The sequence below is a fragment of the Otolemur garnettii genome, unplaced genomic scaffold, assembly GCF_000181295.1.
Source record: "Otolemur garnettii isolate 467f Iridium unplaced genomic scaffold, OtoGar3 scaffold00013, whole genome shotgun sequence".
NCBI lineage: Eukaryota > Metazoa > Chordata > Mammalia > Primates > Galagidae > Otolemur > Otolemur garnettii.
In genome coordinates this window covers 8,378,661-8,403,853 of record NW_003852408.1, presented here as the reverse complement: position 1 = coordinate 8,403,853, position 25,193 = coordinate 8,378,661, and the positions used below count along the sequence as shown (strand labels likewise).

At 35.5% G+C, this 25,193-nt stretch overlaps 1 protein-coding gene across 1 annotated transcript in view; it reads right to left on the bottom strand.

Moving 5' to 3' along the window:
• CUL3 (cullin 3) overlaps window positions 1-25,193 on the bottom strand; it is a 108,969-nt gene that overhangs the window by 58,604 nt on the left and 25,172 nt on the right. The window contains exon 3 of the mRNA XM_003784897.3: window positions 8,871-8,984. Within this exon, the coding sequence (XP_003784945.1) occupies window positions 8,871-8,984 (114 nt within the window). The remainder of the gene's footprint in view (window positions 1-8,870; window positions 8,985-25,193) is intronic.

Genomic DNA, 25,193 nt, shown 5'->3' with positions numbered 1-25,193 from the left:
ATCTATGTTATAAATGATATCTGCTGTTATACAGTCTGTATTTTTACTTTTTCAAAGAAATACAATAAAAATTTTAAATAGTATTGGTTTCCCAAACTACTACTTAAAAAAAAAAAAGAGTAATGTAAGAATTTTTTAAAAGAACAATAAAATGAATTCACATAGAGTGCTTAAAATAGTGCCTGGCACACTTTAAAGGCTATACATGTGTTATCTGCTATTATAAGGAGTAGTATTAGGTAGACTCATAGTTAAGTAAGGTTATATCAACTCACTTTAAGAGTTCTTAAAGAAATTGTGACCAATGTAATATTAATCTACCTATAGCTCTTTGTTTTCTTCCTTTATTACTATTCCCCAGACACCGTTATCTGGCTGTTTGCTTTCAGCTTTAAAATGGTATAAAACAGGCCGGGTCAGGTGGCTTACACCTATAATCCTAGCACTCTGGGAGGCTGAGGCAGGTGGATTGCTTGAGCTCGCCAGTTCGAGACCAGCCTGAGCAAAAGCGAGATCCCCATCTCTACTAAAAATAGAAAAACTGAGCAAGAGGCTCACTTGAGCCCAAGAGTTAGAGGTTGCTGTGAGCTATGAAGCCACAGCACTCTACCCAGGGTTACAACTTGAGATTCTATCTCAAAAAAAAAAAAAAAAAGGGTATAAAACGCTGACCTAACCAACACATCCTTAAGTGAATCACACTGATAGCTTTCAGGTCTCTTGAAACTACACAAAGATATATGCACTTGAGTGGCATGTAGATGTATACATGCCTCTGGGAAAGGGTCTATGAATTATGACTATTCTCTAAAGGCTTTAAAGGAGTATTTTTCAATCTTTCTTATCTCATGGCACACTTGAATCCATAAACTTCTGGCACACTTAAACTACACTGATTAAAAAAAAGAGTAAAAAAATACACTTAATGTGCTTTGAACTTCTTTTAAAAATAATTTAATTAATGATCTTTAAACTTTTTGTGGCACACCAAAGATCCTCTCACAGCACACTAGTGTGCAAACCACTGCTCTAAAGGACCTATGACTCCCAATAAAATAAGAAACAGAAGTTGTATCCAATAAATTTACTGTACAGATAAAGGAGCTAAAGTCTTACCCAGAGATGTTAAATGACTTGAGCAAATTAATGACAAAGCAGAAACTAAACATTAAACATTTTTCTCACTATGCCCTACTTTCTAAATTTACAGTGTATTGGCAGCAAGCCACTTTGTATACAAGAGTTTCATTCCCTTTACTCCATCAAAAAATTCGTGCTGTGTTTCTGGCTACACTACAGAGTCAAACTTCAGGCTAAGCAGCACAAATAATGAATAAATATTTGCCATGCTGAACTTAATGTCATGGAATGCTAAATCACCACTGTACATAAAACCCAGGGTGCAGGGCACAGTGATGGAGATGTTTATGGTTCCATTAACTTGTTTCAGATGGCAGCTGAAATAAACAATTTAAAATAACAAGAACAATATAATTATGCATAATAAAACCAAAATAAAACAAAAAAGAAACAGGAGCTGAGATAGAAGGCAAGGAAGAAACCTTAATTATCAAGCACATCTTAACCATTACAGTATTATGATGATGCCCTGGGTTTTATTTTACATAAATGTATAGAACTTGGCTTTTGAGCTAACTATAAAAAGATGCTTGGGTACTGGATAGTGGCAGTCACAGACACAAAAATCAGAGCACATATGAAGAAAGACTACCTTAAACAGACCTTTCTTACAAAAGCAGAGTCAATACAAATGTTGAAAAGTTGCTTACTAGCCCCAAAGTCACTGGATTCTCTTTTTTTCTGGGGTGTTATTTGGAAAGCTGAGAACATTCCAGGAACACTCTTTATCAACTGATATGTGCTCTTCTAAAATGTAGCTACTTTCTCTAAACTTATGATCTATTTTGAAATAATTGCTTTTGGAGATAAAGGTATCGAAATCTACAGGAGAAAATACTGTTCTACCATCATCTATATGTTCCCATCCCATCTTCTGCCCTCCAAGGCCTCACATATTTTCCTTGGTAACTTCAGCAAATAGCTTGCAGTATTACTCTCAACCATGGTGCTTGTCACCTATTACCTTTGATAACGACACGATTCAACTATTAAGCAATCTGACACACTCCTTACAGATAACTAACTACCTTTTCATCCTCCATTTTTATCAAGATTCCCTTCAGCCATATACTAATATGCACAAACCTAGCATATGTATAGGGCCTGCCCCCACCATAGAAGACATCAAGTAACTGTGGCACTAAACATTCTTTTTCTTCCCACCTCTTCTACTTTGTTACACTTATGAACCTGCCCCTTACTTGCCCTAGACCTCCAGGTCTACTGACCCCTAATACATACTACAGTACTTTTATCTCCTGGAACCCTATGATTCACTTGCCTCCTTAAACAGCATAGACCCAGGAACAAACATTTCAACAATGCTACTCTATCTGAGAATTCTCCCTCACACCACTTAGTGGGAAAGTCTATCGGTGGGTTTTCTTATTTTGAACATTCTTCTCTTAGGCTATTAAGTATCTGTGGAAAAAAAAAAAACACAAACTCTGCTAGATGGCTCCACTGTAAAACATTTGTGCCAACCACCTAAATTATTACCTCACATCTACAGATAATCCATTTATTTACATTTCGTTTACCCCAGCACCACACATATTCCAAACTTTTATCTTTCTTCTTAGTTTCCTATGGCTGCTGTAACAAATTACCACAGATTCAGTGGCTTATTCATTCCCTTATAATTTTAGAGTTGAGAACATTAACCAGTTTCAGTGGACTGAGACAATGGCAAAGCTGGTTCGCTCTGGAGGTACTGAGGGGGGATTCAATCCCTTCCTTTTTTTAGCATTTACAGTGGCCATCTGTCAATGTATTCCTTGGCTAGCGAACCCTCCTACATTTGCAAAGTGACTCCAGTCTCTGCTTTCATCATCATCACATCCTCTTTTCCTGACTGTGATTCCCTCTGCATCCCTCTTGTTAAGGAGCATTGTGATTATATGGGGCCCAGGGTACTATCTGGGGTTAATCTGATCTATGATTCCTTAAGTTGACCACATCTGCAAAGTTCCTTTTGCTGTAAAAGGTTAACATTTCTAGGTTGCACATATCAACCACATATCTATGGACACACATAGAGAGTGGGAATATTCAAACTCTCACGAATTCACATGCTTCTGTCACCCTAAACAGATGGTCCCACCTTCTACTTTACTAAGGAGACTAAGCATCAAAAGAGAGGTCTTCAGCTTCTCTCCTCTTCACAAAGTTGCTGTCACTAAGTGACTCTCCTTTCCTTAGAATTTATTCTCTCTAATCTTCTTCAAGGATACCTAGACTAGCTATTTTAAACAACTGGAGATATAAAATCAAGAAAAAACACAAAAATATCTTTGAGGTTAGGTATGGTGCCTCACACCTGTAAATCCCAAAATTCTGGGAGGCCAAAGCAAGAGGAATGCTTGAGACCAGGAATTCAAGACCAGCCTGGGCAATACAGTCAGAACCTATCTCTAAAAGAAAAAAATAAAATAAATAAGCCTGTGCACACCTGCAGTCCCAGTTACTTGGGAGGCTTGGGAGGCAGAGGCAGGAGGATCACCTGAGCCCACGATTTTGAGGCTGGAGTAAGCTATGAAGGTGCCATTGTACTTTAGCCTGGGCAACAAAGCAAGACTTTATCTCTAAAGAAAAAAAAAAAAAGAAGAGAAATGAAATCTTTGTAATCCACCATGAAGTTTTATGAAAAAATTCCTCTATTAATCTTCTATTAACACTAAATATCCAAGTAGAAAATGATTTGCTATTCCTTTAACATTAATTCTAATTACTAAAATAGCAGCTTCTAGAATACTACCTATAACTTTAACTTTCCCTTTATGTTGTATTCACTTTTGTAGTTTAAGAGAAAAAAATGAATCAAATGTTAAAACTTATGGATTATACCCATAATTAAGGCTACTACATAACCTATACTATAGCAAACATTCCCTATACTCAAATCTTTTCTCTATCATTAATCTTTGGAACTAAAACTGAAAACGAAACTCTAGTTACTAGTACCAATCTATCCTAAAGCTGAACATGTAACATTTCTTTAAGAAAAAATAAATTAAAAACAACAAATTTAAGTAAAGCAGGGATTACAACTCGAATGCATTCATGGGATAAACAGGTAATGCAAGTCTCAAACATAAGGAAGGGGAGTGGCAGAAGCTAGAGGTCACATGTTCTATGTAGAAACATGTAAAGTTTTCTTTCTGAAACAGGGAACCTGCCCAACAACAAAGCTATGTGGGATGAATTTTGACCAATGATTAGCTACACGCAACCCATGATTTCCCCTTCATTTTCAAGCAGCAGTGTGTCCCACAGTTGCTACACACTCCAGGTATGATATTTCAGACACAGACACTTTCCCTTAGCCAAACTACAACAACAACAAAAATAGCTGGGCATTGTGGCGGGTGCCTATAGTCCCAGCTACTCAGGAGGCTGAGGCAAGAGCCAGGAGTTGGAGGTTGCTGTGCGCTGTGACACCACAGCACTCTACGGAGAGCGACAAAGTGAGACACTCTCTCTCTAACAAAAAAAAGAGTAAAAGTCAGCTAGCTGAGTATGTGGTGGGTGTGTAAAGAATAAAGCTTCTTCTTTCTCTTTCCTCTTTAAGCCTAAAATCTAAAATTCCAAGTTAGAGCCAGTACTCACAAGGGGAAGAAAGTAGGTTCCAGTACCTGTATGGTATATGGCCTACCCAGGTAATATAACCTGAGGTGTCTAGAATGAGGGTAAAAACTTTCAAAGAAAATAATGTAATTAGGCTCGGCGCCTATAGCTCAACAGGCTAAGGCGCCAGCCACGTACACCTAAGGTGGCGGGTTCGAATCCCCAGCCCGGACCCGCCAAACAACAATGACGGCTGCAACCAAAAAATAGCCGGGCGTTGTGGCGGGCGCCTGTGGTCCCAGCTACTTGGGAGGCGGAGGCAGGAGACTCGCTTGAGCCCAGGAGTTGGAGGTTGCTGTGAGCTGTAATGCCACGGCACTCTACCCAGGGGGACAGCTGGAGGCTCTGTCAAAAAAAAAAAAAAAAGAAAATAATGTAATTGGTTCATAGGAAAAAAGTTTTTTGACTTTTGGAAAATTAAAAGCACTTATTTATCTTGAATGGGGTTTTAGTTAAAGGTATCCATGCTTGTCAAAAATCATTTTGTATAATTTACCTCATGTCAATGTATATAATTTTTACCTTCAACTTTTAAAATAAACATCTAAGTGCATTTTAATTAAGCCCACCAGGATACTACACACCCAAAATATGAGAATGAAGGACATTAAAATAAAAAAAATTTTGTGGAACATAAAGGTATCTTACAAATACTTTAATTTCTTTCTGAATCCAAATTTTTAATAGGCAGTCTTAAAAAGCATGGTCTATTAAAAAACAAACTATATCTGCATTAATTCATTCAATACACATCTGAGAGCCTTGTTAAGAATCAATGGTGATACAGACATTGTCCCCATTCTTATAAAATTCAGGCTAGTGGGGAAACCACATGCTAGACAGTTGTTAATGATTGTGACCACTGCTGGAGAGCACTAGGTCTGTACACAGTGAGAACAACTGCAGCAGGTGGGGAATGCACGGGACAGGGAAATCTTATAAGAAACATAAGCCAAGATTTAAAGGATAAGAAGGGAGCAAGTCACATGAACAAAGAAAACATTCTAGAAACATTTCAGACGGAAGGCACAATACAAGGATTCCAAGATGAAAGGTAATGATTTCAGGAAGGCAATAACATGATCAGATTTTGCTTTAAAATAACAACTCTGGGAGTAATACAGAAAAGAGAATAGAGAAGAGCTCACTGAAGGTTTTAAGACTAGTTACACTGAACATTCTGAATGAAATGAGGGTGGCCTGATGCTGGATTAACAGAAGAAAGCAGAGAAAAATTACAGACTCTCAAAACAGATGATACAAGGATAAAAGGAGAAGGAACTGATGAGAATTCCCAGGATTCCAGTATGAACAACTAGAATGATAGTGAGTATGAGCTCATCTGACATGCCAAATTACTTACACCATGAAGGCAGGAATCAAGTAGACAAACGAATACACGCGTCAGAATCTCTGAAAATGAGGCAACAGATATAATTTGGGAATCATCTGAACAGAAAAACATGAAGCTAAATGACGTGAAGAGAGTGTACCATGAAAAGAAAGTCTGTCCCAAGAACATCTTTATTTAAGGGGCAACAATGGGAGTGATGGGAGTGGAGGGAGAGGGGCTGAGAAGAAACAAAGTGGGAGGCATACAGAGAGAGCACTTGGTCACAGAAATCAAGGACACGAAACATGTCAGAAGGAGAACTGTGCCAAACGCTACTGGAAATCAAGAAGAATGAGGATTAACAGTGATCTTTGCATTCACAGTTGCACACAGAGTAGTTGAGGTAGAAACCTAACTGGAACATATTCAAAGTCAATGAAAAATTAGAAAAGAAAGATAGCAAATGTCAACATTCCTTATAAGAGCTGTGAATAACAGATGAGAGACCCTGTGAGATAGTGCAGGGGTCAATCATAAAATTTAGTCTAAAAGAAAATACAATTTTATTTTCAGGATGTGAATGCCTTGAACATGTCTAATGCAGATGGGTAAGATCCAGTTTTTTAAAAATGGCAGAATCCAAAAATACTTAAGGTTCCCCATGAGGTAGAAGGTGATGTGAGCCACAGTACAAGTTAAGAACTAGCCTTTAATAAACATCAGGAGAAAACACAACAACCTCCATTACAAGAAAAAAGACATAAAAGGGGGGAAAATACAGGTAAAGTTCTAGATTTAGTAGCAAGAAATGAACATAGTTCTTACCATAGTCCCTACGCTTTCTTTTCTCTCTGAGAGTAAGACAAGAGAATGTACTAAGAGTAAGAAGAGCAGAGAGAGAGCTGGAGGTTTGAAGAGAAGTAACTGCTGGTGCAAGGTGACAAAGGAAAAGAGTGCAACTGCTGGACAGATCAGAGGTCTGGGACAAGGACAAACAGTGGCACCGACCTACTTAAGATTTCAGTTTATCCAGTGGTACTACCAAAGGGGGTGATGAAAAGATGAAGGGACAAAAAAATATTAGCACTAATTTTTCCTGAGCATATTACTATGGGCCACCCCCCATGACTGCCTTAGACGAAAGGTTCGCTGAAGCGACATGCTCATCCCTATCCAACTGATAAAGTATTATGAAATTTATTTTCATTTTATTAATGAGGAACCTGTATCATGAATTAATTAAATTTCATGACTATGATCACTAAGTGGCAGAACTAGGATTCAAGCTTTAAGATTCCATTGAAGAAAAAAGGAATTGAAACAAAACAGAAATTTTAAAAATTATGTAAGAGAGAAAGAATATAAAATTTTAAAATACTTCTTTTGTCAGCAGAGCAGTGAACTGTAAAATTATGAGCAGTTTTCTATTTTAGTGTTAGATAGTTGATACGGAATTTAAAGACCCACCAAAGCGAAATAGAACTTTAACTCATTTTTATGCCAAACATTATGATGAGTTTTCATACTATCTCATTTACCCTCAAAACAATAGCACCAGGTGAATCTATAACCCAATGAGAAAAAGGCTTAGAAAAGCTTAATAATTTGTTAGACCATTTCAATCAAATCCCTGAAAAACAAAGTGGCCTCTCCCTGACCCCCTTTGCTACTAAGCCCTTATAAAACCAGGGGTAATAGGCCTGACTGCACTCACACAGCAGAACAAAAAACTTTACAGCTGTTTGTTCTCACTGGAAATTCTTTCCAAACACTGCTTTATGCTATCAAGTAAAAGAAACTAGGACATGCTCTCATCACTAAACGCAACAAAAAATCACAACTCAAAGTAAAAATATGAAAAGAAGGTAAAATCTTTGAAGAAAATCATTATGTCCAATTCTTAAACATAAACACTGAAAAAACAAGTCATTAGACTTGTTAATTTTGCAATGACACAATTAAGCTTGATGAATCTAGCTTCATTCCATAACCATACTAAAGTTTAAAAAAAAAACAACACAAAATTGAGTTTAATCTCCCTGAATGTTACTCAACAGCTCAGCTCATTTCACTATTTTCTAAATTGTCTAGCTGAACAGAATTTTGTTTTGACTAACAAAAACAAAAAACAACAATAATAGATAAAAAGTGGAATATATATCTGACAAGTTAATATCCTTATACAAAATTGGCTATAATCAAGCACTACACGAATACACTATTAGGAGAAATACAAGCCAGCTATTATGGTATAATTATTAGAATAATATTGGTATTAATATGGCATCCTATCACTAAAGATACGTGTGTAAGAACTTTAAAAACCTGTAAGAAAATATTCAGCTTTGGGCAGCACCTGTGGCTCAAAGGAGTAGGACTCTGGCCCCATATACCAGAGGTGACAGGTTCAAACCCGGCCCCAGCCAAAAATTGCAAAAAAAAAAAAAAGAAAATTTTCATCTTTCATGTTATTATTTAACAACCTTTACTTAAGATGATATTATTAATAAGGCTTTTCAGTATTTCCCATTTTTAAGCAGAAGTGCTAAATTAAGAAATTTTTTAAGGAAAAAATTTAAACCATTCTAATCATTAACTTTCTAAACAATTAAGATTTTTTTCACACACAACAGAGATTGGCCCCTGCAAAGGAAATACTGTTTATTTAAAAACCACATTTCACACCAACATATAACAACCAAATTTGACAGAAGTCACTGTGTTTTGAAATTCTTCACATCTTAAAAGAAAATAATAAAGTTCTACTTACCATGTACATTAGTATGTCTCTAATCATCACCATAGCTGTTTGATGATCATTCCAAGCTTGATTTAGTGTTTGAAGAAAGTTGTTATTCAATGAATTTAGTACATCTTCTCGCACCTAGTAACAGAGGCGTTCATTAGTTCACAAACAAACACATATAAACACAATTATATACATGCACTTATCTGTTTAATAAAATGATAAAGTATAATCCTTAATTTTAAATCAAAGAAAGGCCAGTAGAAGTATTTTAAGCTATAATCTATACATGGCTTGACTGCCAAATGTGTAGGTATAGTACGGACTTCTTTTTTGATCTCCAGAATCATAAAGCAACCTCCCAGGAATTTCTCAACCCTCCAATGACTTAACATTAGTCAGAATAAAATCCTATATCCTTACAATGAACCATAAGACCCTTCAGAATTGGCCCCAGGTTTCTGCTTCAACTAAATTTCCCTCTCCCAATTTTGAATAATGATTGAGTACTGGTTTGGGAGTCTAATTACCTGGGTTAATTCCCAGCTCCCTCACAAACTGTGTGACCAGGAATAAATGTTTTAATCTCTGTGCTCATTTCCTTATGTGTGAAATAGTATCCTTTCTGTAGGACTGTTGTAAGGATCAGATTAACCCCAGTAAACACATTTAGGACAGTGCCTAGCACTTGCAAAACATTCAATAAACATAAGCTATTACCTTAGAACACTAGTTTCAAATACCTCCTTGCTATAAATACAGCAATTGTTCTCTACCATTTCTTCTGCTTCAATTCACATGGCTCACTCTTTCACTCTATTCTGTTCAAATTTCATCTCCACAGACGTTTTCTTTGACTACTTATTTCAAATAAACGGTGTCTCTACCCAACAAATCATTTTTCTTTGTAGTACTCATCATTACCTAAGATTTATTGTTTCTCTCACTAAAATGTAAATGCCTCCACCATAGCAAGGATTTGTCTCTTCCATATGTACCTCCCACACCTAGAATGGTGTCTGGTATTCCAGGACCGTCTGGAAAATATCCAGCCATTGTTAATACTATCTTTCATATTACACAGCTGGATGCTTTCCAGATAGCCCTCTCACAAAGAAAACCATTTATCTCATCCTCACCCGTCAATACCAAGATTCACTTCTGACATGTTAAGCATTCTAGGATATCTATCTTTTTCCTTCAGTCTGAAGTGCTTTCCTAATCCAATTCTAATAAAAGACTATTCAAATTTCAAAAATTCCTTCCCACAGTTCTCAAGGATTAATACCATCTTCTCCAGTAAGAGGTTACTGACCACTACTCTTTCTTGCTATGCTATCAGCCCAAAGGAAAAGTCATTTGACTAGGAATGAGAATCTAGACTCTGGTTCTAGGTTCATCATAAAATAGAATGTTTGTCCTCTAAGTTCCTATAATCCTTAGGGACTATATTGCTGGCTTCTCCAGTTACTCATATCTAGTCTTTCATGGCCTATCTCAATTCTCCATCCTAAACAGACACCTTGTATCTCCAAACATCCTTTACCCTAGATAATTTCCACTGGTGGGAAGCATCTAAAGTGATAATGCCTTTTGAGAAACATGAACTATCTAACACATATGTTGAGATATACAGATACCTACAAAACTGAATTATAAATGTATGTAAATAAAATGTCATTCTGTATTAGATCTAGTATCAACAAGTAAATGGAAGACCAAAGATTAAAAGAAAACAAACAGAACACACTATCGGAGAGTTAAGTTCAAACTGAAAAACCTAATTTTTTTTCTTACATGCTCCAAGAAATGAGGTCATCAGAGTTAGTGATAGGACAAATATGCCTAGTAGTTTACTACACATACAGTATGAAAACCACTAGTCTATACCACATTAATTCAGGATTTTATTATATAATCTTTTATTCAAAAAACTAAGCTCAACTTCAAGTTATACCACCCAGAAATTACTTTAAAAATATGCTGATTTTATTAAAAATGATAAATGATATTGTTACTTAACAATATTATGTTAAATACTTTCTGCAGAAAATGGATAATACATCATTGGTTTCAACTCAGGAAATCTAGTATTTGTCAGAGAGAAATCCAAAGGTAGCTTATTTATAAAATTCAGCACCAAGCTGCACATTTCTCCTTTTTGATTAAAAAATAAAGTCTATTGGGGCAGCACCTGTGGCTCAAAGGAGTAGGGCGCTGCCCCTATATGCCAGAGGTGGCAGGTTCAAACCTAGCCCTGGGCAAAAACTGCAAAATAAGTAAATAAATAAAATAAAGTCTATGTTTCATTCAACAATGAATCAATATATTCCAAACACCAGAACATCTAACCAGTTAATTATTCTTAAGGAGTTAAGTGAACTTTTACATACCTTTTCTTTATAAAATTAAGTTAAACGTTAACTGTTAATGCTCCCTGATTTTGGAACATACAAGAGTACGTGGCATATTTGTTGAATGAATGAAAAACTGAACAATTAAATAAAAAGTCAGTGTTATAAAATAAAACATGCTCTCTAAAATAACTGATTTATACATTTTATAATAAAATGTATCAAGTATCTGTGTAACATTTATAAATTATGTTTGCCTTAATTTATAAAACAAAATAAAAACAAATTAGCACAAGGTGTCAAATGATTGCCTCATTTGCAAGATACTTCAAAAAATTATCCTGACAAATCAATAAAACTAAATTTTATTAGGCAGAAAAAATTAAGAGCTAAATTTTTGCTTATTATTCAGTGATTATGCATATATAAACATTTGACTAAAAGATGTAAAACAAATGCCTTAAGATACATTTGTTGCAATCTCCTGTTAATTACTCTAATAAAAAATACTTCCTCTAATACTGTCCTAAAAAATTATTTTTCTACTCTGACACATGAAAAGCAAATAGATATGTGTTCAAACATACACAATAAAATGGTATGAATAAGATAAAAATTCAACTTTTGGCTCCTGCCTGTAATGTTAGCACTCTGCAAGATCAACTAAGAAGAATCACTTGAGCTCAGGAGTTCCAGACCAGCCTGCACAAGACTGAGTCTCATCTGCACTAAAAAGAGAAAAACTGGTCACTTCCAGGAGTCTCGTGGTTGAGTCCTTTGGATTTTCTAAGTATAAGATCACCCCAGGTGAAGGACTTGCCTACATTTGGACTTTACCTTACAAATGCAAACAATGTAGCCAAATCTTATGTAAATAAAAAATAATAGTAATAATAGAAAAATTAGCTGGTTGTAGTGGCCGGTGCCTGATGTCCCAGCTACTTGGGAACCTGAGGCAGGAGGAACACTTAAACCCAGGAGTTTAGGGTTGCAGTGATCGAGGCTTACAGATGGCAAGGCACCTGGGCAACAGGGACTGTGTCTCAGAAACAAACAAAAAAACTTTTATGAAGACTGAAACAGGCTTTTAAAAATGATACTAAATTCACATATAACCCAAAATAGTTAAGAAAAAAAGAAATTAACCTTCATTTTACAAATTATGAACATAGTATCAGAACTACTGAAAAAGAAAGGCCAACGTAGGGGAAGGGGTAATAGTCTCACACCCTAACACAACCACCATTAAGTTCTGCATCACCAAGGCAAATAGGAGGGAACTCTATTGTAAAAGGTATTATCAGAATCAAAACCTACAGTTAGGTGTGACCACCATTACTGTTAAAGAAAACCTAAATTAAAGTCACATACATGAGGAGACATGGAAGACAGCAATGCCAGAGAAGCTGGAAATAGGATGGGACTAGCTGTGACAAAAAAGATAAAATGAGTAATGAGAAATGATAGCTGTGCATGGCACTTAGCCTTGTAAAGAGAGAAAGAGAAAGTAGGTCGAACAGTGAATCACAAATCTGGCAGAGACACAGAATCACTTGAAGAACTTTTAAAAAGAGTTGAGCAGGAAGCAGTATGGAGTTTGAGAATGGCCTGGCCAACAGAGCAAGACCCATATCTAAGTAAATAAAAAATAAGTTATTAAAAAGTTTAGGCTGGGCACAGTGGCTCATGTCTGTAATCATAGCACTCTGGGAGGCCAAGGCAGGTGGATTGCTTGAGCTCATGAGTTCAAGATCAGCCTGAGCAAAAAAAGCAAGACCCCCTCCCCATCTCTACTAAAAATAGAAAAGCTGAGGTAAAAGGATCACTTGAGCCCAAGAGTTGGAAGTTACTGTGAGCTATGACACCACAAAACTCTACTCAGGGCGACAGCTTGAGATCCTGTCTCAAAAAAAAAAAAAAAAAAAAGTGAATTTTAGTCCAGAATGAGAAGAGAAGCGACAGACTAGGAGAAAAAATTGCAGAAGACATTATCTGATAAAAGATTATTATCCAAAATATACAGAGAATTCCTAAACTTAAAAAAAAAACTCGGGGTAGTACCTGTGGCTCAAAGGAGTAGGGCGCTGACCCCATATACCACAAGTGGTGGGTTCAAACCCAGCCTGGGTCAAAAACTGCAAAACATACAAACAAACAAAAAACCCAACTCAATAAAATAAGGGGCAAACACCTAACTAAAGAAGATATACTGATAGCAAACAAGCATTAGAAAAGATGCTCAACATCATATGTGATTACAGAACTGCAAATTAAAACAACAATATGATATCACTATATATACCTATTATCACAGAATGGCCAAAATCTGAAATAGTGATAACACCAAATGCAAACAAGGATACAGAGCAAAAAAACCTCTCATTCACTGAAGGCTGGGAATGCAAAATAATACAGCCACTCTAGAAGACAGTTTGGCAGTTTCTTTCAAAACTAGACACACTCTTAACCAAATGATTCAGCAACCACACTCCTTAATAATTACTAAAATGAGTTAAAAACTTATGTTCTCACAAACATCTATACACAGACGTTGACAGTAGCTTTATTTATACTGTCAAACTTGGAAGGAACTAAGATGTTCTTCACCAGGTGAATGAATAAATAAACTGCTGTATCTGGATAACAGAGTTTTTTACTCAGCACTAAGAAGCAATGTGCTATCAACCCATGAAAAGACATGGAAGGAATTTAAATCCACATTAGTAAGCAAAAGATGATAATCAAAAAGGCTATAGTATGATCCAACTATATGGTATTTTAGAATAGGCAAAACCAAGGCAATAAGAAAAATAGTTTTTCAAAATAGGATATAAACAGGGAGAGCACAAAGGATTTCTAGAGCAGTCAAACTATTCTGTATAATGCTATGTACTGGACAGGTATCATTACACATTTGTCCAAACCCACAAACCAGGTTCATGCCAAAAGTGAATACTAATGTAAACTATGGGTGATAATGATGTGTCAATGTAGGTTCATGAACTGTAATAAATACACCATTCTGATGTGGGATATTGATAGTGGGGGAAGGAATGGGGGTGGGCAGGAGGTATGTGGGAAATCTCTATACCATCCACAGAATTTTGCTGTAAAACTAAAACTAATCTAAAAACCAAAATCTGCCTGGGTGTGGGGGGAAGATCAGGGAACAACTCAAAATATAAAGACAATGTAATTTAAAAATGTCTACTGGGTAAGGCTGACATATAGGATTAGAAAACCATGGCTTGAAAGAGCCACCCAAGCCATATCCTTTTTTTTCCTCTGAAATATTTCTCCAACATAAATGTTTTTATATTGTTCTATTAATAATATTTATGCACTTCTGAGGTTTTTGCTAGATCAACATTCAACATTAACCTTTGCTTTAGGAGAAAAATACCTAGCTATAGCTATATCATATCACTTCAAAAGCACCACAGTAATCCAAAGAAAAAAGTTACATTATGGTAAAATGTAAGGGAGAAAGAGTCATCTGATAGTTTTAAGGAAACAATATCAAGAACAAGACTTATAAAAGGAAAAAAATAAAAACTGAACTCCATCAAAATTACTTTTGTTCTATGGATGCTATTAAAACAATTTAAAAAAAAAAGCTATAGACTAGAAGCAAAATAAAATCACTTGCATTCCAAAACAACTCTTAAAATGACAAGAGCAAATAATCACAGGAGGCAAAGACCTGAACAGCCACTTCATCAAAGATAAACAGAAGGTGATTTTGTATGTGAACATTCAATGTTAGCCATTAGGGAAATGCAAATTAAAATCATAAGACCATTACACACCCATTAGAATGGCTAAAATAAAATGCTGACAATACCAAGTGCTGACAAAGATTGATAACAACTGAATTATATAATACATTGTTACTGATGGGTGTACAAGAAGATACAGCCTCACAGGAAAAGTCTGGCAGTTCTTATGAAATCAAACATACACTTACCATATGACCCAGCAATCCCACTTCTATATATTAACCCCAGAGAAATGAAAACTTATATTCATACAAAAACTGTACATGATTGTTCATAGCAGCTCTATTAACAATCACAAAAAGAGGCGCCTACAAAAATGTTTTTCAACAAGTACATAAGTTGTGGTACATTCATTGTGGTACATTCATACAGTACACACATTAATTGTGGTACATTCATACAGTAGAATAGCAATCGGCCCTGAATAGGAATAGACTATTGAATCAATCTCAAAATGATTATGCTGAATGAAAGGAGCCAGTCTCAAAAGGTTACAAACTACGATACTAATTATACAGTACTCTTGGAAAAAACCAAACTATGGTGACAGAACAGATCAATGGTTGCCAGACACTAGGGTAAGAGGATGTGACTATAAAGGGATTAACGGAGGGAGTTTTCTGGAGTGAAGGAACTGGTCTATATGGCATATGAAAGCATTTATATGAATCTATACTTGGGCTAAAATTCACAGAACTACCCATGAAAATAAATGTCAATTTTTATTATGTGTTGATTTTTTTAAATGTGTAGTAATTATGATTTTCAATTTGGGTCCTATTTTCTTATTATATCATATACACAAGCTATAAGTGCCACAAGCTTTATTCATAAAAGCAACTTAAAAGTCAAACAATCAAAGAACTGTTAAGAAGTCTAGAGTGTATGGACCTTATGAACCACTCTGCAACAATTCAAATTTGCGTATCACATTCATTCCTGTAAATATAGCTTTTCTGGCATTTAAAAAAATTACATCCCTGGCAAAGTCTAAAGTGAAAATTACCAAGTCAAAAGAAACTCTTTATTTTTCAATGATGTAATAAAATCTGCCTGCTGATATACTACTCACGGTGCAAGAAATACATCCTAAAAAGTCAAACTATTGGTAAAGGGAAGTAAAGGAGGTTGCAAAGGAGGATGGCCAGGGAAGATGAAAGTAGGCAGAAGCAGGAGGAGGAGATACAGGATCCTACACTTTGCCTTCGAGTTTTTATACCCAAGCACCTCCAAGGACTGACAAGAAAGCTGACCCTGAGCCAGAAGCTCTTGTGCTAGCTGGAGAGTTGAAGGACACAGCAATTTGCACAGTACCGCCCACCTTCCAACACACACAATTATTTCTAATCATTAATTAAAATTTTTTCACCCTCTTATGTTTAAATACCTTGGGCAAAATCCCACCAGCTGCTCCTAATTAAATACTCAGGTAAGACAGATTATCAACTAAAATGAATTTAAACACTTTAATTCTAAAGGTCCCGGAAACTAGAACATATAATCAATGATGATATGGAATACTAAAGACTGAGGACCTCATAAAAAGTCAAAATTCAGAACTAAATTTTGTCCAAATATAGACAAATTTTTAAAGTGTATGTAGAAAGTTATACTTAGCATTATTTTGTATCAAAAAATACACATGTATTAAAAACATAAAATGGGCACAAGAAGCACCTAGGACATTAAGAAGTATCACACAGGTACTGTAACTCTAAAAGATGAGTCCTCCTAGGGATGTGTAGTACTTTAACCTTTACTCAGAAGGTAAAATAATCAAAACAGGATAGGCTGAATATCCCTTATCCCAAATGCTTAAGGCCAGAAATGTTCCAGATTTTTTTCAAATTTGGCATATAATACTCATAACCTCAATCCAAAATGCTCCATTAAACCTTTCCTTTGAACATCATGTTTCAGGCTCTGGAACATTTCATGTTTTCAAATTACAGGAACTCAACCTGTACTTGACTGCCCAGGGAAATTAGCACTTTGACCAAGTCACCTAACCTCTCTGGTCTGCAGCTCCTCTCAACTGCAAGTGATTCCATTAAGTAATCGCAGTTAAGATTAGATCAACGGCTTTCACATCACACTCCACTGAGAAGCCCAAGTTAGTACCGATGCAGGGAAGGTTCCATTTCTCCCGATTAAATATGACTTGGCTGGTTTTGTATTATTTTCAAAAAAGAGTTTTCACTATAACTGACAGCCGAATTCCTGGTAAGTATCTTTCTAGCTCAAAATTCTAAAACATGTTGCTTGTTTCATTTAATGAAGCCATAATAATACACAAATACACAACATTTACTACAATCTATAAAAATAGAACTTAAGGACATTTAAGTTGTTTCATCGTCCTGCATTAATCACATGATATGAGGGTCTGACATTTTACAAATTTTACCTGTTAATCCTACTTTTCTAAAAAAAAAAAAAAAAATGACATTAAAAAGAATTCTTAAAGATTTCCAAAGATTTTCCACTTCATCACACCAGAAGGATATGAAACAAAGCTATCCAAAAAAAGTAGCTTACTATGGAAGTGATGCTGCATGGGAGCCAACACCACAGAGTAGAGAGGACATCTCTCCCAATCCGACAAGAGCTATTTGAAAAATGCTCCACCGCTCTTCCCCCTCACTCTGAGAACTCACAGTTTACAAAGTTAAGAAGAGATAGGGCAATGTTTTGCTATTTTTATAGGACAGTCATATATAATGAATGATGGCAGCACAGGTGTACTGATGCTTGCTTTCTTTTCCTATAAAAAAAAAACAGAACTGGGAAGAACTCTTTTACTTTACACTTCAAAGATTCCTAATGCAGCCAAATTCCAATTACTTTTTTATTCCCTAAGTTTCATGAACAGATATTGCTCTCTCTTATATACAACAATCTTAAGATTTCTTATTTTAAAGCAAGCTTCTAAGGCTTGAAGAATTTTAAGTTTTGTAAATTTTTTAAATAGACTAATGAGATAAAATTCACTGACAGTGTAAGTCTCATCATTTTTTAACTTTAAGAATAAAGGTGGCAATCTTGGTCAGAGAAATTATACCAATAACCCTAACAAAACTCTTAAGATATCCACTACAGGAAAAACTCTTTCTCAAACTTGCTATGAGAAAATTCTTCTATAAACAATTTTATGAATCTATATAAGGTTAGAAATGTAACTTCAAGCGTGTTGTAAAAAACACATTACTTTCAATTTCAAAATCACATTCTTAGTGACAATATTTCCCACTCTCACTTTTAAAAGGGTCCAAAATGAAGATCTTGAAGAAATATCAACCACCTATGCAAAAGAGTAAAATCTTTCCCCAAAATGACAGTTCAAATATTCACATTTGCTTCTAACAAGCCAAGAAGGGTACTATGCACTATGAGGGACAGGAGATACATTCGGCCACTTCGCAATCTCTGTAAGTAAGAGGGTAAAAGGAAAGCCTAATATTAGTGTTCCTAAGACCCTCCCCCCCCCCATACGAAGCAGAGCACAGTGACCAGCACTATAAAGTAATGAAGTTCAAAGCTGGACACAGAAATAAGTATTAGAACATATTTTCATAATTTTATACATAAAGAAAATTTGCTATATGTTACAGCAAATCAAAAGTCAAAATCTAAATTTGTCCTTTTTTTTTTTTTTTTGAGGTAGAGTCTCATTTTGTTGCCCTTGGTAGAGGGCAGTAGAGTCATAGCTCATAGCAACCTCAAACTCTTGGACTCAAGTGATTCTCTTACCTCAGCCTCCCAAGTAGCTGGGACTACAGGCACCCACCACAATGCCTGGCTATTTTTAGAGACAGTGTCTTATTCTTGCTTAGGCTGGTCTCAAAGTCCAGAGCTCAAGCAATTTGCCTGCCTGCCTCAGCCTCCTAGAGTGCTAGGATTACAAGCGTGACCCACAGTGCCCGACCTTTTTGGCATCACTTTATAAAAAGTATCTTAGTTCAAATATTTTAAACTTTTCTTAAAATAATATACTATAGAAAATCAGGATTTCTCTATGAGTACAAAATAATACCATGAAAAATGACAGCTTTTTACCTATTGGCAAGAAAGGAACACAGAAAGGAAAAAGGTAATATACCATAAGACATCATGTGAATCCTCACTGTAAAGTAATCCATTCCCAACGATTAAATAATATACATTGAAATCTATTATAGTATTAGTATCATAGTTAAACCGAGCAATAAGGACACTAACAGAAGTAGTAAAACATAAAAAGCATGACAATATGGTAACCACTATTTTTGTTCTCTTTAGTACCATGGAAAAAAAGAATCACAGTTTCATGGAATCACACACTCTGGTTCTCAGGAGAATGACAGATTTAGTCTCAAAAAAACCCAGAAGCATGCAGCTCAAAAATCACCCATGCTCTCAAAAGGTAGTTAGATTAGGTAATTAACTTTTGTCTTAAAAGGTGAAATGAATCTCAGCACAATTTGTAGCTAGAAATCATGGTGGTTTCCATTTTGAATGTATTACTCTCAGATTCATTCCAACAGAAAATTGAGTGTCAAGTACACACAAGCAGGAAATACAAAGATGAATGAAACAGGTCCTTAGATCATTCATTCACATACTTAATAATACTTTAAAAAAAAAATCACTAAAAAAATACAACAGAAACTAGACAGAGGGGATACCTGTCCTCACAGAACTTAAAACTCTGCTTAAGAACTTAAGCGAAGAAGCTGGTAACTAACAAGGGCAATACCAACACTGGCTTCCCCAACATTTCTCTCCCAACCCTTTCCATTTCCTAGGTTCCTCATAGCACATGCTTGCTACCATTCAGACTCTGTAATAATCCCTTTTCTAAACTTGTTCCCCAACAGTCTCTCCCTCTATTGGGATTACCCTATTCATATTCAGGGCAATCTTCCTGAATGTTCCTCTTCAAGGGTTTTTACATCTAGTGCTTCTTTCTGACTTTTGTCATCACCCTAGGCAATCCCAATATTCTATGTCAGGAGTCCTTATGCAGCCCGCCTAGGACATTTATCCAGCCCGCTGGGTGTTTCTGCCACCACTGCCTGTCCTGCTTAGCAGCTAACTCATCCCGGGTCCCACAGTCCAGCCCTCCAACGGTCTGAGGGACAGTAAACTGGCCCCCTGTTTAAAAAGTTGGAGGACCACTGTTCTATGTAAATGGTTCTCAGTTTCTTCAAATAACTTTAAGAAAAAAGGACAAGTCAAGAGAGTAGGAGAACTAAAGATAAATAGCAATGTAGCACTGAAAATGGCACTCGTACTAAATTTTTATTCTATCTTGTTCTCTGCTATCTCTTTTTGAAAATTAAAAACTAATGGCTCCAACTACTAATAAAATCCAAATTCTAGCGCAATCTACTTTACCATTCTCATTTCCTACAAAAACATTTGAAGACCCTTTTGTTTCCATCTACACTATCTACCACACTATGCTCATACCTACTTGCCATTTTCCCTGGTAGGACCATATTCTGCCTTTATTCACATGAAAATCCTTTATAAAATCCTTTAGGGATCATCAACAGTGACACTGTCTTTCTGAATTCCTCAGGCAAAATAATTTCCCTTTAAATCTTATTACCTCACCAAAACTGTGAGCTTCTTGCTGCCAGATATCATATTTTTATTATTTGGGGGTAGCTGAAACATGAGTGAAATTCAATCTCTCTATAGGCCTCTGAATTGAATCTGTCTTTACCAACAGAAACCTTACTCTTAAATACGGCTATCAACATATTTCTTAACTCAGTACAATCACTGTATCTATAACATATTTTGTGCCTAAGTGCCATTAAACCATCTCTCCACATTCCTTAACATTTGCCTAAAAAGAAGGGAAAAACACTCACAAAGCTTTAAGTCTGCTTAATTAACTGGCCCACAAAGGTACAGACCTCACCTTAAAGTAACCAACTTGATTTCCACAGGCAATCAGTACCCTTACACAAACATCTTAATTTACCTATAAATAACCTATAAATAAATATAATACAATAGAACCTCTGTAAGTTGACCACCCAAGGGACTATAAGAAACTGGTCAACATGCAGAGACGGTCAACGCAAGGATCTTCCATTGAGTACGTGTAGTATATGCCTGGTCTGTGTGGTTAACTACAGAGGTTCTACTGTATTTAAACACTGGCTTTTCTTATCCCTCTAAAAATTGGGAGAATCTTAGATATAAGTAATATGAGGAATAAAAATGAAAAAATACAAAATAAAAAAATGAGAAAATATACTGAAAAATATATTTAAAAGTTTATACAGAAACATTTTCAGCAATCGAGCTCTCATATACAAAAAATAGTAAAGTGTTATCTGTTCCACAAAAAGACTTTTCAGTTTACAAAGAAATTCAAAGTAATCACTTAAAAACTGAAACTATGTCTCCTTCACTGTTTCAATTACCCCCTATAAAACAAAGGCATAGATCTAAGTTTGTGAATTCAAAACAAGTTCCAGGATGTGTAACAGAAACGTTTAGATCATTGCCTTGCATTTAATAAGTCTTTGATAATTTTCTGAATACATGAAAAGTGAGCAGGATGAAGCTCCTCTGATTCTGCCTTCCTAACATTCAATCCAAGTTAAATATTAAAGAATACGATATATGAATAAATTTTGAAAACTACCAGTTTTTTTGTTTTTTTGTTCAGCTATTCTTTTTAAGAGGGAGACAAACTTTTAAAGTACAAAAATTAGCTATCATAAATTCATTTATAATATGAGGCTACCATGGGACTCAATTATTATTGAGTATTAATTTGAAAGAGGAGAAATTAAGCATAAGGCAAATCTAAGAAACCTGCTAAGCATTACAAAATTGAGACAATAAAGCTGTTGTTGCCACATTAAAAATAAATTTTCCCCAACTTCAAGAAAATTAAAAATTGAAATGCACAGGAAGGACAAGTGAACTCCAAAAACTATAACCTTCCCAAGTCTTCATAACTCAAACTTATTAAGACACATATTCATTACATGATTTTAAAGCTCTTTAGGCTAAGAAAACCACTCCAATCTCATTTTATAGATTAATAATCTGGAATCCAGAAAGGTCTACTAATTTGTTCAAGATTATTAGTGGCAGAATTAAGTCTAATGCTCAGTTCTTTCTCCTTTTCACCTAGTACTTCTTATTCAGCTGCATCTAAATTATTTATTATCGAACACAGAATGTTCACCAGAAGTTAGAAGAAAAGCCAAATCCATTGTTACTTTATATAAAAGCGGAGAGATCACTAAATTTGAATCCTAACTAGGAATCTTATAAAAGGAGAATGAAAGGACACGACTCCACCCTTGCCATTCCCACAAGTGGTAAAACTGGTCATCACTATTTCTTAATTTAAAAATCTCTTTGAGCATTTAAAATATACATACAAACAATATGACTGTAAAAAACCATACCTCTGCTAAGTAAATGTCAACCTTAAATTTTTTTATAATTAAGAGTTACAGCTGAGTCCAACTCTGGCCCTTATTTCAGTCTCCATTGCAATCCTCAATCTAAACATTGACTAAATGTTTAAATTCCTCAGGGTTCAATGCTGGGCCCTCTTTTCTTTGGTCTTTTGATTTCATCTATTCTGGGGCTTTAAACACAGGCAAAGTATCTCTTATTCTAAACGCTTGTGATTTAGAAGTGCTTCAGATTTTAATTATGTGCACATACACAATGAGATATTTCAGAGATAGCAGCACTCAAGATGAAATAATTTTGTACAGTATTTTTAATAATTGTATGCATGAAATTAGTGTTTTGGTGTGACCAGTCACATGAGGTCAGCTGTGGAATTTTCGACTTGTGGCATAATGTTTGAGTGGTGCTCAAAAAGTTTTAGATTTTGAAGCATTGTGAATTCAGGATTTTTGAATTAGGGATGTTCAACCTATATCCCCATATGTTCACAATTTCCAAATTTACATTTCCAGTTTAAACTTCTCACAGAACTAGACCTGAATATACAATTTTTGTAGGTTATCTTAAAATTAACCTGTCCAAAATGGAGCTCCTTTTTCTACCCCAAATCTATTTTGGAAAGCAAAATCACATAGGTGTCCAAGAGCCAAAAACCTAGACATTATCTTGGATTCTTCCCTCTTTCTTATCCCCTACAATCAATCTACTAGCCAGTAACATTCTTACTATTTCCAAAATAGATCCTGACTCTGAAAACCTTTTTCTATTACCACCACTGTCATTATACTTAACATAAATCATCACTAGTATTCACCTGAATTATTTGATTTCTCCTTCCTGGCTCCCTCACTTCAACTCTTGAGCCCTCTGACTTATCCACCACATAGCAGCCAACATATTTTTAAAAACATACATCTCAGCATGTCGATGAATGGCTTCCTAACATACATACAATTAAGTATAGAGCCTTGGGTCAAGGCTTCAAGGCCTGGACTGATCTAGCTCCTGCTTCTGTCTCTAATCATCTTGTCCCATTTCTTTCCACTATCAACTCTTAACTCCATCAATTCTTAAATCCCCATTCACTCTAAGAATTGGTCTTTTTAATATAGTTGTTTTAGAATACTGCTATGCTCATTCATTTATGTAGGTTTATTGCTGTTTTTGTACTACAAACATCAGACTTGATTAGTTGTGACAGAGAATGTGTGGCTCAGAATAATGAAAATATCGACTATCTAGTTCTTTAAAGGAGAAGTGTCATACAGCCATTCTCTCTGCCTGGGATGCTTTTCAATACACTTCTCTTATGGGCACCTTCTCACTCTTCATATCCCACTCTAAACATCACCACTTCCTCAAATAACACTTTCTTGATCTATGTAGTTGTCCTCCTCATTTTTTATCACTATATTCTGTTTTCTTGGTATTTCATAACTAAACATTTCTTTACTTGTTTGCTATCTATTCCATTAGTGCAGGAATCAGGTATTTTCTACTTGCCTTTTTATTTTCTTATTCCCAGCTCAGAGCCTGGCAATAATAAAAACTTCTGAATGCTGAATTCTGTGATGAAAAATGTTACAATACCTTTGTGAGGCTTTCATAAAATGCTATGTAATTTAAAAGTCCTTAAATGTGAAAAGTAACGGACCTTTTTTCCTCCAGTATAAACAGGTCTTTTAAGTTATTTTATTTAGAAAAAAGAAGTTGGGTGGCACCTGTGGCTCAAAAGGGTAGGGTGCCGGCCCCATATGCCGGAGGTGGTGGGTTCAAACCCAGCCCCAGCTGAAAAAAGAAGTTAAGGAAAAAATAATCCTAAGGAAAAAATAATCCTGTGAAAGCTGAAATGTTTCCACTTTACTAAAATGAGACTAGATTTTTCTTATGGCAAGGCAGAAAGGCCACTTCATACCCTACGTTTTGCTCTGTGATCTTGAGAAACACACTGAATTCCTTTGAGTCTCAGTTTCTTTGAAGGACATTCTCCCAGAGATAAGAATAATATCCTACCAGAAGCATTTTCAGTTAAAAAATAGCATTTATATTTTCTAAAGCCTGCTTCAATTCTGTGAACTTATTTCCAAACCTGACAATCAGTTAATTTCATCCCAAAGAAGTGTCCTCTGTGGAATCTCCATCTGTTCAATGCTGGTTTGTATGTTCTGCTTTAACAAAAGTGTTTGACTAAGTTTGCTATTCTTAACTCGAAATCAAGGTACCAACAAACTATGTAACAAACTAGTCCTGAGTCCATGAAAAATTTATAGTCCCTTTGATTTCTTCAATGTGAAAAGATGGATCCTGGCTCTCTACATAAATAGTATTAAAGTACTTTGCTTTAAAATAAATATACACACATACATACATACAGAGAGAGTTAGGCAGCTAAGCTACTTGCCAAAAACATAGTGAATAAAAAATTGATAGACCAAATAGTAATGCTTTCAGAACCACATTCTGTAAAGTTAAAGATAGGTATTTTGATACCACAAAATTCTAAACCATTTTCTCACCTTCTAGTCAAAACATGCAATGCAAAGACACGGAATACTGATTTTCATGCAAAATATACTTTTTCACATTTATCAGTAACATCCTTAAGTCCCATGTGGCAGAGCAAATTGAGACTTCCTACAGTAGGAAACAATCATTTTCAATTACTGCAGGATGGTCCTGCCTATCAGTTAAGTTCTCTTTTGGGCCAGGTAAGGTGGCTCACACTTCTACACTCCTATAGCACATGGGCAGTCTAGGAGCAAGGATCACTTGAAGCT